This window comes from Cyphomyrmex costatus, unplaced genomic scaffold (assembly GCF_001594065.2).
Source record: "Cyphomyrmex costatus isolate MS0001 unplaced genomic scaffold, Ccosl1.0 scaffold69, whole genome shotgun sequence".
Lineage (NCBI taxonomy): Eukaryota > Metazoa > Arthropoda > Insecta > Hymenoptera > Formicidae > Cyphomyrmex > Cyphomyrmex costatus.
Genome location: NW_017280255.1, coordinates 1,356,870 through 1,372,330, shown reverse-complemented (window position 1 = coordinate 1,372,330; position 15,461 = coordinate 1,356,870). Strand labels below are relative to the sequence as shown.

Sequence of the window (15,461 nt, the reverse complement as noted above, 5' to 3'; positions counted from 1 at the left end):
TCGTTTTAGAGAAAATCATGATTTTCATAATACACTTTTGACGATAATTTTATAATGAATTCTTAACATTATTAATGATATTTAAAGGGTTAGTACACTCCAGAATTTTAAAAAAATCGAAAATTTGGTTATTGGCTTAAAAAATCCTTTGAACCCTCTCTAGAATAAAAGGCAAAAGGTTTCATACCCGCTAGAATTTTTTTTCATTGAATTTTCGAAAACAAAAAAAGACCGGCGATACCGAATCGTCATATGTTTGAGAGTGAAACGGCTTCGACAAGTGCTTCTGCGAAGAAACTAAGAACGGGCTAAGAATGTGAAGAAGAAGATTCCTTTTATGAGGCAGAAATGGCAGATTAAGGGTAAGATGCTTAAATAAATTTTATCACTGAAAAAACTAGTACCAAAACTTTAAACGCGAAACTATGTTTTTCAAGACGGTGTACACGATTTCTCGGGATCTATTTAACGAATCGACTTGAAATTTGGTACACATATACTAAAGACTAGTGTCTTTCGGCTAACGGACGGTTTTTTCAATATTTTGTTTTGTTCAAAAGTTATTAATAATAATAACTTATTTTTTTTGACAAAAAATGAAACTAAAAATTCAGGAATTTTTTTCTCGGCGCCAAAAATTAAAAAAAAAACAAAGACTCCGTTAGCCGATAGCCAGTATATCATAGATAATCACAAATTTTTTATTTTTGTTCCAGACTACTGGTTTTTGCCAAACCATGTACACCACCAGGCCACCTCGAAAAATCATGGTTACGCGCGAAGCAGCGTAACTCAGCGAATTCTGTATTTTTTGACTCAAAAAAAATTTGACGTGTTCTTCGATATATGTAGAAAATAATAAAAAAAAATTAGCCGTTTAGCTTACATACTTTTTTATAAATTAATTCCCAAAAATTAACAAAAAAAGCCGTCTCTGGAGTGTACTAACCCCTTAATAAGTAATGTTAAAATAATGATGATTTGTACTTAACGTCACGTCGTTTTAATCTTTTATGTTCAATCTGAATTGAGGATTTTGTGGTTTAACCGTTTATATTTGAACACACGTTTTTACATTTTTCTCAATTTATGTGTAATGACTTTAATGTGAATGCGCATTGAGTACGTCCAATCAAATATGTTGTTAGATTTCCTCATCTATTGCGTTTCTTATAGACGCAATAAATAGAATATACATATATATTGGTAAACTGCTCATTCCTTGATCTTATAAGCATTTGTGTTCCATTAGAAAAAATTGAATATTAAATATCTTATTGGCGTCTCTCTTCAATTCGCTACGTAGAAAGAGAGAGCGCGATATGATTCATTCAAGTTACCTCACTCTTTCTAAACCGATAGTAACAATTTTATAGGAATGCAGTCTATTCTTATTGCGTCTTTGACGATTCCAAGGCGCAATTCGTTAAAATTATCTCTTTTAGTCGGACCCCCACAGGCCTGGGTCTGTTTAAGAAGAAATTCTTTTCGACGAGCGTTTATAGGCGTGTTGTACATGGACCCGTTGCGAAATGCCCCGCATCTTTGGTCGAGAAATCTCTCGAGTTTCGTAACCTCGATCGCGCATGGATCGACGACAGGTGTACGTGTGCCACACCAACACCTGGCCACCGGCCGTCGATGTATTTCGGAACGAATTACTGCCATTGAAGAGAGATTTCGACCGGTCTCCGTGTCGCACCGACACGCATACGCGGCCGCGTGCACATACACACGCACGCACGAATGCAACTGAATGGTAGTAGTCGCGCATGTTGGTGTGTCTCGCTCTCGGCATATGCATATCGGCGCCACCCGTCGGAACGCGACGAGGGGCCTTTTTTCGCCGCGTTTTTCGTTGTTCTCAAGTTGCGCAGTATCGCTCGCGCTTGCCCTTCACAGCAGATTGTCTATTTGTGTGAAAGAATCTCGTGAGAGAAAGAGAGAGAGAGAGAGAGAGAGAAAGAGGAGAGAGTGAACCACGTGAATCATAAGCGACAGTTTTGCGGCAATGGCGATGACGAAGTTAAGTCTGGCGCCGAAGACCATCAAGTACTTGATGTTCATTTTCAACCTGTTCTTTGTGGTAAGTAGGCAGTCGACGATCACCTGTCGCCGATGTCTCGCGTTCCTTCTGGAACGATGAGCTGGCAATGCTGGCATGGACCCGCGCGATTAATTGCGAGCTATCGAATCGTCGTATCGACACATCTCAGCGCGATCATTGGAAGCTGTGATTACGATTGACAAGCTGTTTGTCCGGAGCTCAACCGGAGATTGATAAAAGAATGATTTATACAAAAATGCATTGGAAAGCTGTAAAGTGAATACTATATGTATTTCATCGAAATTGTTGTTATTTTTATCAAGCGTGTTAATTGAAGTTGACTGAAATAGTCGTTGCAGTGGAAACTAAAAGCTTCTAATCTATTCTTTTTCGAAGCTGTGTAAACAAATTTCAGCCGAAAATTAGTTTAGTTAAATTTTAACTCTATTTTATTCTAGCTAAAATTTGTCACTTTCAATAAACGTGTGTTTACAATAAATAATGTTCTAATTAATTCAGTTAACTTAATTATTTGATCAACTATTTTAATTAATTATTTAATGTTCGTTTCTATATGCATCTCGTGGACATCAATATGATTACATTGAAGTGCGCACATTGTTCACGTGGTTCAGTAGAATCCAGTTTTAAATGATATGCTCAACGCGTTTTCAAATCGCATTTTGCGCAAACATTTATTGAAATAGCAGAAACGTGAAAATGAAACGTAGAATTTATTAATGTTTTCGAATGTCATTAACAATTATATGGAGTACGATACATGCGTTTTTATGAAGTATATGTACATTTTATCGTTGTTAAATTTTAAAATAAAAATTAAATTAAACTTTTAACATTTTGCGTGCAATTGGTGATCTTATCTTGAACGGATATTTCAGAGCTTGATATTTGGTAGATAAATATTGTCGACAGAAATTCACAACAAACCGTTGTTTGTAATCTGAGTGGAAAAGCAATATGTGTTTACAATATATATATACATACTATATATCACATTACTGAAAATCGCTGCAATACGTAGTTATAGAACGCGTTTAGAGAATGCATCGAGTAATCGGTTTTCGTAGAAATTGGATGTATTATAACTAATAAATTTAGAAGTGTATCAATTTACAATGTTAAAATAGCTGTGTTCCGATATACACCGACAATCTATAGTTTACTTTACGTATACTATAAATTTTCAATCAGTATCGGAACAATGCAATAACAGCCTAATCGTCATAAATTTTTCCTTTTATTAGTTAACATAATTAATAATCGTTAATATATTATATATTAATTAATGATATGTTTTATATCGATGACAATTATATCATTTCCAACATCACGGGAAAATGCATGCAGTTTATCTGGACCTGATTGAGCATCAAACATAATCAGTTCAGTTAACAAATAGAAATAAGAACATTGTATACTATGTAATTCTGACGCAAGTATGCACTCACGTATACACGAGATTAAATCCGATTAAGTAACCTCTACACCTGGTACTTTTTGGGAAATGCTAATGCCGTCAATACTGTAACTTTCAAGCCTTATAACTCGAAAAGTACTTTATGAAAAAACATTTTATTATAGTGTTTTGGAAAGCACTCGAGGTGTGCTACAAGAATATGCGATAAAAAATAGGGGGTTCCATTTAAAAAATTCAAAGTGACATTGCTCTGACCTTGGTGACGCCACCCAAGGTCATACTGATCTGATCACTGAATAGATCATTTAGAACCCCATAACTTTTGTCTGAAACGTTTCTTTCTAAAATGCTCTGCTTTCGAGATAAAAGGGATGGACGGGTGGTCTCGGACACCCTGTATATGTCCATGACAATTAGATATATATTACAGCCTATATAATTTTTATTGTCTAATAATTATATAGCTATAAACACAGAAGAAAAATTATTCTAAATTTAAATAAATATTTATTTAAATAATTTCAACTAATTATTCACTTACTATAAATAAATACTTTAATTACTTAATAAAAAGACATTATTGTTAAATTAAATTAATGTTTTTTATACTAAATGAATAAATCTTTATATTTTATACATATTCGGTTAATACGAGTATTCATATAAATAATTTATTAAAATAATTTATTAATTATTAATTTATTAAAATTTAGTTTTTTTGTTGCGTATAGGGGCTCGCTACTATTATAAAATTAAATCTTATTATTATAAAATTATTATAAAATGAAATCTTTAATCGCAGGTTTTTGATGAAAATTAAGAACATCCGTATATTTTTTGTGTCTAAATATAGATTCCATTTAAGCGCGCATGTTAAAAGCCTGATGTAAAATTAAATTAATTAGACATTCATTGGCTAATTATTCATCGACTGGACTAGCATATACATCGGAGAAGACCATAAGTAGATGAATCATTGTGAGAGAAATCTTACAAAAAAATTTACCAGCTTAAGAAATATATCCGAGGAGGAATCCCTATCGTGCAACATCTACCCTTTCTATTTTTTCGCACACAGCATGACGTCAAAATTGAAAGGATACTTTTACCGCGATCGATACGAATGAAAACGATTACATTATAACGAGTATTAATTTTATATGCTGTGAGATGAGGCAAGAATAAAAAAAATTTAATATCAAGTAATAGCACAATTAAAATAATTTTATTGTTAGAAGTAACATTCGTGTCTGAAAATTTATCATTTATACATATGCGTAGAAACCGTAGTTCGACTAAGATAGACGGTTCAATGTTCTTACTCAGAATAATCGAAATGCATGCTGCGTTATCGGTTTTATAAATAGGCCCATTATTAATATGTGTTTTCACGCCGCACGCGTTTTAATTTTTTTACGAAGTTTTATTTGGATTAATATTTCTTTATGATTATAGTTTTGATGTAACTATTGGTTTATTGATTATATGATATTACAAAAGTATTGTAGATATTACTAATATAGAATTATGAAATTGTTAGTATTGTTAATATAATTAATTAAAACGGGTCACTTTTACGTTTTTTCATTGAAGTGTATGAGTATCTAGATATCAATAGTTACATACTATTTAAAATAATAAAAAAAAAAATCGCTGCGGACAGGATTCGAACCTGTGCGGGTAGAACCCAATGGATTTCAAGTCCATCTCCTTAACCGCTCGGACACCGCAGCTGTTGGCAGCCTCCTGCTATTTGTACGATATACTATTCGCAAACGTGAAACTCAAAAATATTGATGTAATCGAAGAAATGAACACTTGTGTATCTTTTTTAAATATATTAATATTCTAATTTTTTACCACATTAATTTGATAATTATGCCGTTTTACCTGACTATGCAATATTGCTTACCGTCACAAAATCGCGTTATATAATCGTCGGTTTATTAATGGAATCGACTTCATTGCATTCTCGATCCTTTTTTGTCCATGGAAATATATCACGAAACATGATGAATTATGTTTAGATTACAGGAATAGTGTTATTATCCATCGGCGCGGTCATCCATGGAGTGTACCATCAGTATCAACACTTCCTTGATAACAGCTTCTTTTCCGTACCTTCTCTTCTCGTAGCCGTGGGCTCCATCATATTTATCATCGCTTTCTTCGGATGCTGCGGAGCCGTTCGCGAAAGTTATTGCATGGTTACAACGGTAAGGCGAAATATACACTTCAATTAAGTTTTTTCTTCATAAATAAATAAATGATTCACTTTTCGTCCACACATTAAATTGCACTCTCATTAACTAATTAATTTGTTGTTTTATGATTTAAAAATCACACATGTACCTCGCAAAATCTTTATTAATAAAAATGCCTCATCGTTGCGTCATATGCAATTAGACCGTTTATTACTGCGACAGAGTCGCAGTATGTATTTTGACGTCTAATTAGCAAATAATAATTAGCCCGCTATATCGATAGTAATAATGATAATAAGCTATCCAATAACTAAACTGTCTAAGCTGGCAAACTGGAAGTAAATTCGATCAGAAATGGTTAGCAAATTGGCATTAACTGTGTTTGCATTAAGCTTGAGTTTTACCAATAAAGCCTATAGATATAATTTGACAGTTGATTGACAGAAACCAAATAGAATCTGTCAAACGCAGATTCTGCTGTTTCTAATCTGTCACTAATCTGCGTCAAATTGTACAACAAGTGTATGAACAAGGCTACTGCATTTCTGCTATTAATCTTCCATATTTTATAACAATATTCGTCTTAGCGTTCTGTGCCAATAATATTGCATATATCGGACCGTGTATCAAATCTTTATTTAGAAAGAATGTTTTTGCTGAATCTAAATCTAAAAAGTTACAGATAGAGATCTAAAAATAATTTTATTGGACTATCAAAATAATTGTGTAGAACGCTCAAGCTAGTTACTAGAATGTCAACACTCTGCTCGCAGCATTATTTTGATGGTTCAAAAAATTATTTTCAAAATTATATTATAATTTAAACTTTTAGATATTTTAACAAAATTGTTCTTTCCGAGTAGTCTTTTTATTCATTATACATTTTGAAGAATATCTATTCTTGACGGACTTAGCTGTCTGCGGGAATCTATCGCAGACGCATTGCGCTTTTTCTTTCCTATGCAGCCTTTTACAATCGTGAGGAACCATCTATTTCACAATCATAAATGATTTACGATCTCATTCGATCGATCGTACCTGGCAAAGCTCGCCAGGTGATTGCGCTTCTGATTGAGAGCGCGCCACTGACGAGAATCAATCGCGACGTATTGCGAGTAATAAAGCGGACCATTATCGTGACTCGAGAACATTCACGATGTTATTTTCAACGTTGCTCTATTCGAATTAATTCGAGATTAGGATCTCGATATAGAGCGTCGGGTTTTCGACCGACCTATTGCATACGAAACGTATACGAAACAAAAAGCTCGGCCAAGTCCGTCCATCTACGATCTCGTCTCCCCCTCGTTTCCATAACGTAATGGATCATATGTTTTGTGCACGAAGTATGTAATTGACATGTGTGTGTCCTCCCCGTTCCACCTCTGCCGGCCCTTATTCCGGGAAAATTACTCTCCCTCGCACGCAGACGAGGGCGGACACGCTTCCGGCGTTGCTTTAAAAAATTGACGCACGGTGAGACTATAATGTAATTTAATAAATGTTTCAAAAGGCTTCGAGATTAAATTCTATTCTATTTCCTAGATTATATTTAAAAATATAATCAGGGAATATATATTTTTTAATCACAACATCAAATACGAAAAATAAATTTCTACCGAAATATTCGTAACAATTATATGATATACACGGAGAAAAATGTCTGGTTGAAAATAGATGAATAGAAGATTCTGATTATTTATACATATATATTAATCAGATTTAACAAAAATTCTGATTTATCTACTTTTAACCAAAATTCCGGTTAATCTAACAAGATGTTTTCCTTAGTGTACGGAAGATAATATAAATCGTCGAAATATATAATTTGAATTTTTTTTAACAATAGCCTCTTTGATCATTTACAGTTCTGCGTACTTTTGGCTGCGATTTTTTTGCTGGAGATCATAGGCGGCATAATGGGATATGTGATGAGGACGCAGGTTGCGATGATCGCTCAGCAAAAAATGCTCGACACGATGCCCCAATACAACAATAGCCATGAGATTCAAGCCGTCTGGGATAATCTACAGAAAGACGTAACGCACAAATATATACAATAATTATCGTATTTATACGCGCGACTGCGTTATATTCTCGAAATACAGCGAATGATTTTGTCAATTTTCCCTTTTTCGACAATTCGGCTTTGTTAGAAGTTTCTCGCGTTTCGCATCGTGTCTTCCCCAGTCGTGGGAGCTACCCGGTCGTCGCGAGGATATCGCGGACGACAGGCGACAGGGATAATTTCAGTGCCCGGCTCCTCGCGTGTATAATATATGTGTATGTGGTAGCTGGCGTGCACGCCACGAAGGGGTAGCGTAAATCGATTGTTCCCCAGCTTCCTTGACCACCCTTAACGATCTACAAAAAATGTATGCGCATATATTATATATCATATACATGAATCATATACACATCTATTATATTATTATATAATAATATATAATATATATAGACTAGAAAAATATTAAATTTCAATAAATATTTGTTTAGATAATTTAATTCCATTATCATTTTTTATTGAGTAACTATATTTATTTACTGTTAGTAAAATACTTGCTTACTATTTATAGAAATATGTTTTAAGATTTAGTAAACTTTTTCTTCTCCCATTACGACTCTGCATCTATTTGCGTGATGTAGATACACGTTTCAGTACGTTAACCGTGAAATTTGTTTTCCTTTTTCGCAGTTCCATTGCTGTGGTACGATCAATGCCACCGACTGGTTGACGATTGCCACGAATCTGTCAGGTATTCCGATGTCGTGCTGTGATAATATGATAGGTGCTGTCGGCACGTCGAACTGCACCCTATCATCGGAGAGTCTGCATAAGGTTGGCTGTATAAACGCCTTCGCGACATTCGCAGAGAGACACGCGGCGAAGATAGCAGGTGTTGGAATAAGTCTCGGTGTAATTCAGGTATCTTCATCATTATTATGTTAGATCTTTCAAAGCGTTTCCTCATAGCGTTTCGAAGCCCGATAAACGAGAAATATTCACTTTTATTATTTTATTGATACACACGAATGGAATAATTAATGTTGCAGCTGATAGGAATCCTCTTGTCGTCCTACTTGGCTAAATCGATCAAGAATTGTTACCAGACTATGTAGAGTGCCATACGAATATCAAATGAAGCACCGGAAGCAGCGTATGGATGACAGCCACGAGCGAGATTGCCATTAAGATGCGGGACTGTGTGTGCATTTGATAATTGATCTGATATATCAAACACGTTATTTGTCCTTGGTTGATAAATTATTTTTGCTACACAGGATGTTTCAAAGAAGCGTTATAAAGAAGCGTGGGTGTTTTTAATAAAGCCTTTACATCACCAAGTGTTTTTATTGCGACAATGTGTGTTTGTTATTTTTGATTAAAAAATACCTCGTTAATTCAATTCGCATTCTCTCTTATTTACGCAGAGATGATAGAATAAGCAATCGCATATTTTACAAGAAAATGATCTTCTGTCTGCGCGATAAAATTGTTTCTCATAGAAGCCTTTTGCGGCATATGAATTTCAAACAAAAAATCGGAGTATGCGCTTGTCCGACAATCATGCAGGCACGTCGCACGCGTCGCACTGTATACGTGCCACGCACACACATACATGCATACCGAGAGAGACATGAAATTAACTTAATCGTTCACATGAGTCACTTTTGTCGCGTTGTTTTGCCCACGTGTAAACGTAGCAACGAGAACGAATGTCTTGTTCCATATGCCTATTAACTTTAAAATTTCAGCTCGATATATTCGACGTTATATTTAATATATATAAATATAATAAATAAATATATGTATATACTAAGAAATACGTATACAGGGTGTCCCATTTTAATCTATCGGTCGAAATATCTCCTAAAATACGCCAGCTATAAAAAAATGTTTCAAATAAAAATGGAATGGTGTCGAGGGGGACACATTTTAGTCATATTGTTTTTTTTCTAAGTGGAGGCGCTAAAAAGATATGAAGGTCACCTCCACTTTTTTAAATGGAATTATGTAATTTTTTTTAGATAACGTGATTCCTCTAACTATTTTGCATAAAAGTATTAAGGTAGAGATACCAAAAAACCAATAATTTTCGAGATATTTTACACTTTATTTTGGTACATTTTGACACACAATGTTAAATAACTCGTAAACTGTTGACTTTTTGATTATCGTACCTTAATACTTTTGTGAACAGAATAATGAGATAAATCAAATGGTGTAAAGAAAACACATAGTTGCGTATTTAAAAAATTATCCATTTTGCATACATATTATTTTTAAAGCAACTATGTGTTTTCTTTACACCATTTGATTTATCTCATTATTCTGTTCACAAAAGTATTAAGGTACGATAATCAAAAAGTCAACAGTTTACGAGTTATTTAACATTGTGTGTCAAAATGTACCAAAATAAAGTGTAAAATATCTCGAAAATTATTGGTTTTTTGGTATCTCTACCTTAATACTTTTATGCAAAATAGTTAGAGGAATCACGTTATCTAAAAAAAATTACATAATTCCATTTAAAAAAGTGGAGGTGACCTTCATATCTTTTTAGCGCCTCCACTTAGAAAAAAAACAATATGACTAAAATGTGTCCCCCTCGACACCATTCCATTTTTATTTGAAACATTTTTTTATAGCTGGCGTATTTTAGGAGATATTTCGACCGATAGATTAAAATGGGACACCCTGTATACTATATATACCTTTCTTTTAAAGTGGATAAGCGTAAACTTGGCTCCAAATCTGTAATTAAAATTTCCGTATACAGATTCTGTTGAAAATATTATGTATACCTATAACATTCCCAGCAAATGCAAAGTAACTCATGTTATATTACAGTTATATTGTTGAGTGGGAAATCACAACTAACAGGAACGTTACATTATAACTTTTGCGTTTGCTGGCTTATGAATATGACAATCTATATATCGAAAATATTAGAATATTCATTGGTGCGTCACACAATGCTACAGGCTTATCGCTTCGTCATGTTTTTCTTCGCGCTATCGCAACTTCCTTATTTCCTCCCACTCTCTCTCTTTCTCTCTCTCTCTCTCTCTCTGCCTGTCTCTCTTTCTTCTCTTCGTCAGACTTCGTGTTCTAAACAAAAACCCAACGCGCTCGTATTGGTATCGCACAAAGTCGTTGCCGTGCGCGATCGTGCGTTTTCGCGACTCGTTATCGGCCAGCAGATAACGCTGCGGACCGACGCTTCAACGTTGGCATTGGCACAATCGGTGTATTAACTGGGAGTGTCGAAGGTGCGCGAAACCGCTCGTTGTGCATCTGCGCCCGGAGGAGCCAACGCGAGGCAAAATGGCGGCCACGCATCTAGACATCGGCCTCCGCTGCATCAAGTACCTGCTGTGCGCGGTCAACTCTCTTTTCGTGGTCTGTACTGTTAAATGCGAACGACGTTTACTTATCGTCCCGCGGAAATACGCTCTTCGCCAAATCTCTCTCGCTCCGCGATGCATTCCTCGCGTCGCGATCGGAGGACGATCGCGCGACAAGAGAGCCTTGCGTTCGACGACGCTCTCCTACCTGCGCTCTCCGGTTTGATTCTACGCGTTCGATCGAAACGAAAAGAAAAAAAAAAAAAAAAACAAAGTACCGTTGATTTTTCGTAACTCGAGGAGAATCGTGGGGAATCTCGGAAGACGCGAAAGGACGATCTCGAGTCACGAGGCAAGGCGTTGTCGCGTTAGTCCGTCACCGAAAGATATGTATATTCTTGGAGTATACAAGATAACGTCCGTGCATTATGATTCTTCAAGTACACACAAAGTCATCGCCAATGACTGCACGAATCCGCACGTTATCAAAGCTCATTGGAAAATGCTGTTGCAACGCAAGTCCGATTAGGTGCAATTGCGCGTCGTCGTAGGCCCAGTGTCTAGACCGTGTCGTACAGTCAGCCACAATTATCGATCGCTATTATATACCAACGGTATAGATGTCTAAAGGATATAAAAAGGAGGCTTCGGTCTGTGGTGAAAAATGTTTGCAATTAACAAATATAATGTATGAAAGAGTGTCGAGTCGTACACACACTTGCCAAATTAAGACGAAATTTGTCCATAAAGGATACCTATATAATAAGTACTCAGCCTTGAAATTTTTTATCTTCACGTAATAACGAATAGTATATATTGTAGCATGTGTATGTATATAATATATAACATAAATTTATACCCGAATCGTTTATCTGTAGCATATGTATTATCACATTGGTTATCAATTTTCTTCCGAGATATTTATCATCGATACAGCTGCTAACCGACATTCTGATATAATATATAAATAACGATTAATGTCGAAGAAAAGAATGACTCAACATTCATTTTTCGCATATACGTGGCAATAAGTGTCCTTGCGTTCTCGGCAAAATTTAAAAATCAATATTATTAAGATTGCACTTCAATATAACGTTTGGAAATTATAATAACCTGAGTCACGTCGTACAGCAGTATCGATCACATCGATTTTCAGTGTACTGGAGATAACGTATCAGATTATTTATGCTATGCGTGGAAGCGAAAAAAAAAAATAATATAAAACACAATGCCGTGTTGAAATAAAATATCCCCTATCGATGTTTATTATGTCCTTTGTTCTGTCGGAGAAGACGATGTGGGCCATGAAGTTCGACTTTCATTGTTAGAGAGAAGCACTTTCGAACTGCGGTCGATATTACATAGACAAGGCTATGCACTGCTGAATTATTAGGGATGGACGAACCTGTACAGCTGCACAACCCGATTAGCATTGTATATGTATAACTCTCAATTAAACAAAGAAGTAGTAATAAGAGCAGCGTTTTGTTCACGACATTAGTTATCGCAAAATATACAGATATAGCGGCTGAAGATTATCGCAGATAAATCAGTCAAATGATCACTTTGATAGTCGGCAGAAATGTATTTTGCCTGGCATGTGTTGTAGAAACACTTATAATTTATCAGATTTATGCAAATTTCTAGTCTCTTGCTGTATGTGAAGAAAATATGCTTGGAAAAGATAGTAATTTTCCAACATGACCTTGCCTCGACCTTGATATCCGAAATCTCGAATCGATGATGTAAAACCCGTTGTTCTCAAACAGATAAAACGCACAAAACCAGGCAAACATATTTTATTTTTCATTGTACCACATTGTACTATCTACAGGATTTTGTGGTCACTCTTATCGGTACAGATAAATTTATCTTCATAATCGACAATGTCAGGACGTATAATATGATTTTTATAAAGTAGAATATTTTAGCACACGAGTATATGGAACTAAAAATCTTAGAAGTCCCCACAGACCAATCGATCGCAAACAACATCTTGTTTGATCTTTGATTTCGTTGTATTGTAACCGACAGGAGCAAAAATAAATTCTATGGTATTAACAGGTCATCGATATCTTATCCGAAATATTTATTTTAATCGAATTAAGTTTTAAAAGCCTCTCTTACTTTAGTACGTAAAATATTATATATTTCTCGAAAACCTGTCGAAATATATTTGGAACGATTTTATATTTTATTTCGGGTCTTCAATGAGAATTAAAATAGACTTACACAGGCGTGTAACAAGAGAGCGGCTTATCGTAGGAAATTACACGGCCCGCTTTGTAGAACAAATAGAGACCGATGGCAACGTGTGTGTACATAGTGATATGCTTCACAAAAGTGTTACCCTCTTTCCAATCTAAAAAGTTTACATTTGAGCGAGGACGCATGTATTATGTAACTAATGTCAGAGAAACCGCGTATTATGGAAATGATCGAAATCTTATACTTTATGTACAGTGAATGTATGTTATATTCGGTATATATATTACATGTTCACAGATCATATGCATACTGCATATTTAAATTGTCGCTATAAGCAGAAATAATAATACATATACAGGCTGCTACAAATCACGGAACATTGCAATAAGAATATAGAAATGAGGAAAAGATTTTTATAAACATGAATATATTAAAATCTCTTTTAAGAAATTGAAAGCAATAACATAAACTATAAAGCTTTATAGATATTTCTAGATGGTAGTATTTTTTGTTTAATTAAAATGTAAAAAGTATCCAATTACATTGTATTTTTGCAAGAAAATACTTAAATTGACTTTAAATCGACGTTTGATCGACTTTAAATGAAGTCTATATGTATATGTCTTCGGCATTCTGCAATTTATTAATAATTGTTTAATATATCAGAGAAACAAAGATTTTTTTGTAAAAATTAATGATATAAGGAAAACAATAGTTAATTGTGGTTAACAAAAGTATCATTTTGTTGCAGTTGACGGGGGTGATGATAATATCGGTCGGCACGACAATCTACGCTGTTTACGAGAACTTTTCACATTTTCTGGATACAAGCTATTTTTCACCAGCCACCGTCTTAATCGTAGTTGGAATACTGGTCTTCATAATTGCTTTTATGGGATGTTGCGGCGCACTCAGGGAAAGCACCTGTATGGTCCTTGTGGTAAGCGACAAATATTGTATTTTTGTTTCTAATATCCTCTTTCCGATACACGTATTATATTTATATACTTCTAGTTTGCAGTCTTACTGTCTGTTGTTTTGATAATGGAACTTGCCGCCGCTGTTGCTGCATATGCCTTGCAAAACGGTATCAAGGATCTCCTGGCTGAGAATATCAAGATGACGATGAATCAATACGAAAAGAATGAAGAAGCCAAGTTTGCAATTGATTTTATGCAATCTAGAGTAAGATGATCGCTCTGTAGATAAAATGTTGTATAAAAAATTTATTAAAATATTTCCCACTCAATATTATGTTACTTTTAGGATGTAATCAATGCCAATTATCTTAATTGATCACATCCTAGAAATAATATAACATTGAGTAGGAAATAACATAACATTTTTGAGATATAATGTATTGTTTACAAAGAAAAGCATTTTGAAAAATAATTAATCTTATTTTTTCTTATTTTACAGTTACGTTGTTGCGGGTATAATAGCTACTTGGATTGGAACTACGTCAATACGTTCAATAATACGCGTACAGATGTACCTGACTCTTGCTGCTCATATCTAGTGGATGAGCTTTCAGATCGCTGTTATGGGAAATATCAGGAAGGTTGTATTAGCCGCCTTTCTATTATTGTTCACCGTAGTGCACTATACATCGGCACAGGAGCTATAGCAATCGCCCTTATTCAGGTTAGTAGATTAAGCTTGTTTTTCCAACATAATACTAATCCCATTTCTCGCATGTCAACATTTCAGAATCGCTGATACTATCAAGAAGTATTGTACTTGCAGAATAAATTACAATTCTGAAAAATAATTTACCTAAATAAATGATAAAGCTAATTGTTTCTCTCTTTCCAGCTAACGGGAATCATGTTCGCGTGTATGCTTGGCCGAGCTATCAGGCGTCAAAAGACAGAAAGGGAAAGACGTCGTTGGGAATTACGAGAAAATTTAGTGAACGGTTACGAACCATTGGGAAAATCCGATCCCGTAACTACGTTTCCCATAGTGTATATGGCGCCAGATTATCCACTGAAAGGCGATCAGAAATGTTAATATTTTGATGTAAAAATCGAGTATTTGATTGTATAAAACCATAATTTTTTTAAGTTTCTCGGGTTCACAAAGAAATTTGCAAAAATTGAGTAATGAAGAGAGAAATAGAGAGAGATCCTCTTTTTTTTTAACAAAACACAAAAGCTTATTAGAATATTTATTCTTGGTTTTTACGTTTATTTTTATGATGGAGCTCAGCGAG

At 34.8% G+C, this 15,461-nt stretch overlaps 2 protein-coding genes and 1 non-coding gene across 4 annotated transcripts; 2 read left to right on the top strand and 1 right to left on the bottom strand.

Moving 5' to 3' along the window:
* Positions 1–1,814: 1,814 nt before the first annotated feature.
* LOC108780330 (CD63 antigen) lies at positions 1,815–8,809 on the top strand. Its single transcript, XM_018548000.1, has 5 exons — positions 1,815–2,086; positions 5,513–5,701; positions 7,558–7,728; positions 8,385–8,615; positions 8,744–8,809. Exons 1-5 carry the CDS (start codon positions 2,012–2,014, stop codon positions 8,807–8,809), a joined length of 732 nt encoding a protein of 243 aa, XP_018403502.1. The 5' UTR covers positions 1,815–2,011.
* TRNAS-UGA (transfer RNA serine (anticodon UGA)) lies at positions 5,137–5,218 on the bottom strand. Its single transcript has one exon. It is a non-coding gene; the product is annotated as a tRNA-Ser (tRNA).
* A 1,856-nt stretch (positions 8,810–10,665) lies between the features above and the next one.
* Positions 10,666–15,361, top strand: LOC108780329 (CD63 antigen). 2 transcript variants are annotated; one of them, XM_018547998.1, is made up of 5 exons: positions 10,666–11,093; positions 13,998–14,186; positions 14,261–14,431; positions 14,666–14,890; positions 15,062–15,361. In XM_018547998.1, exons 1-5 carry the CDS (start codon positions 11,019–11,021, stop codon positions 15,257–15,259), a joined length of 858 nt encoding a protein of 285 aa, XP_018403500.1. In that variant the 5' UTR covers positions 10,666–11,018; the 3' UTR covers positions 15,260–15,361. The 2 variants fall into 2 exon arrangements, with proteins under 2 accessions (XP_018403500.1, XP_018403501.1); XM_018547999.1 differs by lacking the exon at positions 10,666–11,093 and adding an exon at positions 11,109–11,688.
* The last annotated feature ends 100 nt before the right edge of the window (positions 15,362–15,461 follow it).

Coding starts and splice junctions, on each gene's coding strand:
- LOC108780329 (XM_018547998.1), top strand. CDS start 11,019: ATGGCGGCCACGCATCTAGACATCGGCCTCCGCTGCATCAAGTACCTG. Junction 11,094..13,997: donor CGGTCAACTCTCTTTTCGTG/GTCTGTACTGTT, acceptor ATTTTGTTGCAG/TTGACGGGGGTGATGATAAT. Junction 14,187..14,260: donor GCACCTGTATGGTCCTTGTG/GTAAGCGACAAA, acceptor ATATACTTCTAG/TTTGCAGTCTTACTGTCTGT.
- LOC108780330 (XM_018548000.1), top strand. CDS start 2,012: ATGGCGATGACGAAGTTAAGTCTGGCGCCGAAGACCATCAAGTACTTG. Junction 2,087..5,512: donor TTTTCAACCTGTTCTTTGTG/GTAAGTAGGCAG, acceptor AATTATGTTTAG/ATTACAGGAATAGTGTTATT. Junction 7,729..8,384: donor GGGATAATCTACAGAAAGAC/GTAACGCACAAA, acceptor CCTTTTTCGCAG/TTCCATTGCTGTGGTACGAT.